General features: G+C 45.5%; 1 protein-coding gene across 1 annotated transcript; it reads right to left on the reverse strand.

Annotated features, from left to right (window-relative positions):
- Positions 1-1627: 1627 nt before the first annotated feature.
- LOC149160059 (uncharacterized) lies at positions 1628-2353 on the reverse strand. The gene has a single exon (XM_089434499.1). It carries the CDS (start codon positions 2351-2353, stop codon positions 1628-1630), a length of 726 nt encoding a protein of 241 aa, XP_089290625.1.
- Between the last annotated feature and the right edge of the window lie 925 nt (positions 2354-3278).

Genomic DNA, 3278 nt, shown 5'->3' on the forward strand with positions numbered 1-3278 from the left:
ACGTGGGAGAGCTTGTTAAAGGTATCAGCCATTCCTCCCTCTAGCAATGGAATGTTCCATATGGTGTTTGTGACCTTTTTTCCTTTAGCATAGTTATGGAAGAACTGAGTGTTGTCATTTCCTGCTTTTAACCATATGGCTCTGCTTCGAAGATGAATAGATTCCTCTCTATCTTTTAGTATTTTTGACTTCTGGTTTTCTAGCTCCACCAGGTGGGATTTATCTTCTGTAGTGATAAACCCCAATCCTCACTCGTCCAATAAGGAGCACAGTTCTAATTCTATGTGTAATAGAGCTAAGTTCTCCCTCTCGTGGTTTTCTTTGTCCCATTTGATAGAGAGGTGCTTGAGCTGGGATAGATTGGAGCAAAAACCTTTTGCCAATGATTCTAATCTATCATCGGATTTGCAACCCAAAATTCCTTAACCATACTAATATATGATGGGTCCTGAAGCCAGACGTGATTGAAATTGAATAGGGCTTTTAGCTTATGGTGAGGTCCCAAGATCTCCAGGTAAATTGGGAGTGATCTTAAATGCCTCCAGCTCCAACCCATTGTTTGTAAAAATGCAACTGTTGTATAAGGGACCCTTTCATGATGAGTCTGTCCAGTCTGCGGACAAGGGCAGCCTCACCAACTCTTTTAGTCCTCCATGTTGGGAGTGGTTTATTCATAGGGACGTCAATCAAGTTATATCCCTCTAGAAGATCAGTCATATAGCCTGTGATCGAGTCCACTTGTGTCATGGATCCCCAAAATTCACCATATACCAGGGAGAAGTTAAGGTCACCCCCAATAATGATATGGTCAGCATAGAAAATGGAGAGACCCAGCAGATGTTGCCAAAAATGCTCCCTTTGTTGACAAGGACCATAGATGTTAATAACCCTAAGGCTGGTCCCTAGATCTGTTGAGTAGAGATCTATTCCCATAAACCCCTGTCCTCCCCAGGAAGCTTGTCCTCTGATGGTTAAAGGATTGTAGCCAATCGCAAGGCCCCCAGATCTCCCAGTAGAATCCATGGCCAAAATAATCGACCTCGGAGATATAGAGGTTAAAGAATCAGATATGAGGTCAGCCGGGCCAAGGGTTTCTTTGAGGAGTATAATGTCTACAGGTACAGTCTCAAAGAGTCTACGCAGGGCTAGCTTCTTAGAGGCACTAGCCATGCCCCTGCAATTAAAGGATAGACACTTCATGGAGGGAGGCTACCAGGGGTGTTCGCTGCTCTAAGAACCCCGTCAAGTGTGGATTGGTGACTAGAGGCAACTTCTACTCTAGCACACCTGATAGCTTTAGATAAGTTTGATTTTCTCCCCGAGAAGTCATGGGAGCTGACCCGAAAATGGCAAGACCCAAACCAACAATATTCAATGGGGATCTGCAAGTGAGAATATGAGGGTGAAGATTATAATGATGAGATTTTGACCCCTGTGATGAAGATGGGGATGAGGAGGGCGAGGATAGTGTATGCAAAGAGGGAGCAGATGGTGCAATGACAAGAGAGGTGGGAAAAGTGCAATATGCTACAGATATGGATGGTATATGCATGGAGGAGCAAAGAGAAATACAAGATAAAGGAGGAGAGAGAGATGTACCCGTAGCAATGGCCGCTTCAGCAGCTACTCAAGATCTGGTGACTAGCGATGTGAGAGTTCTGCGAGCCTCGTCTGCTACCTTTTGAGGATTGTTGACAGAAAGTCCTGGTGCAGGTGAGTGTAGGATGGCCGGTGAGACAGTCCTGGAAGGTGCATTGGATGATATAGGGGCATCTTCAGGTTTCTTATTGATGGGGCAGTCCTTAAATATGTGCCCCACCTTGTGACAGTGGCAACATCGAAATGGAACCCCTTCGTAGTCTAAAATTTGTACCCTAGAGTATTTACCCCAATACAAGGTAATCTTCTCCTCCAAACCCTCATGAGTATCCAAGTATACCAGGATGCGGCCAAGGGTTTTGTTCCTTGATTCTACGAAGGTTTGATCATGGTCAAGATATGACCCCAATGCATTCCCTATACGAATGAAGACCTCCTCACACCAGTACTGAAGAGGGAGCCCTGGTAGGCAAACCCACAATGGACCGGCCCCAATTTTTTCTCTCTCCGAATCAAAGAGAGGACTCCATCTCTTTAATAGAATTGGCGCCATCTCAATGTGCCAGTATCTGACGAGCACCAAGTCTTTGTAGTTCTCTTTTGCAAAATGGAGAGAAAACCATCCTCTAGGTAAAACTTGTACCTCAGGTAATTCTTTGAGAACGTCCCCCCAGATTTCCTTTACCCATTGGATGAGCTGAGTGGCTGAATACGCCCTTCCACGAACATGTCTAACGAGAATGGTACTAGCCATGATAGCTACTTCCCCGATGGCAGAGGTCTCGCTGAAACGGATCGAGATATCTTTTGAGGTCGCTTTCGCGCACTTTGTTCTTCTCTTCCCCGTACGAGGAGAAGATGGGTGGTCCGCTAAAGGGTCCGAGGAGCCATCTAGAGGGATGGATTTAGCAGACCTAACCCTAACTGTCAGAGTCTCAAAACAACCGGATGGTGAATGGAGGGGAACAGATGGATTTGTGGCTACCGAAGAATGAGGACCATGCAGACATCACGGCAAGAAGGATGAAATGGGCAGATGCAGATCAAAAGAGGGCGACGGAGGCATGATAGTTGACAGAAAGTGGAGGGTCCCACGGGATAGAGGGGGAAGGTCCACAACAGGGGAACCCCGAGGGGAATTTTTGGTGGAAGGAGGAGCTGAGCGGTGATCCGCAAGGCAACCACCGGAGAGGAATTAGGTGGAAATGGTTCCGATGGGAAGCTAGGGCCAGCTTCAGCAGATGAGAAATTAGGGCACCCAAAAATAACATGATCAGGATGCGGGTCTTCAGAATAATCCAACTCCTTCGTTTCCATTTAATCTCCCAATATAGTAGTAGAAGACATCCTGACAACGACAAATGGACCATAAACGGGAAAGGTAACAGCTAACAGACGGCTACGGGTACGCGGGCAGTAATGGTTACAGGCTGTAGTAAAATGGGTTAACCAAAACCCTTACGGACACCCGCGGAAATCATCCTCGCTCCCAAAGTCACCCCATCACATGCCAATTATATGTAGACTTCAATGAATGTTTTTTTGTAAGTCACTCACATAATTGATGGAATATATTGCAAATAATAGGACTAAATATGGATTCATGCATATTTCAAATGACTCCAAAACATAGAGGAAAAATGGCCAACAAAATTCAAAGATGAACCATGTAGTATTAG

The sequence above is a fragment of the Pinus tabuliformis genome, chromosome 5_2 (genome assembly GCF_031772625.1).
Source record: "Pinus tabuliformis cultivar Carrire ecotype Pingquan chromosome 5_2, CPIR1, whole genome shotgun sequence".
Classification (NCBI taxonomy): domain Eukaryota; kingdom Viridiplantae; phylum Streptophyta; class Pinopsida; order Pinales; family Pinaceae; genus Pinus; species Pinus tabuliformis.

What these genes read in the sequence shown, in the direction of transcription:
- LOC149160059 (XM_089434499.1), bottom strand. Translation starts at nt 2,353, where the DNA reads ATGGCTAGTACCATTCTCGTTAGACATGTTCGTGGAAGGGCGTATTCA.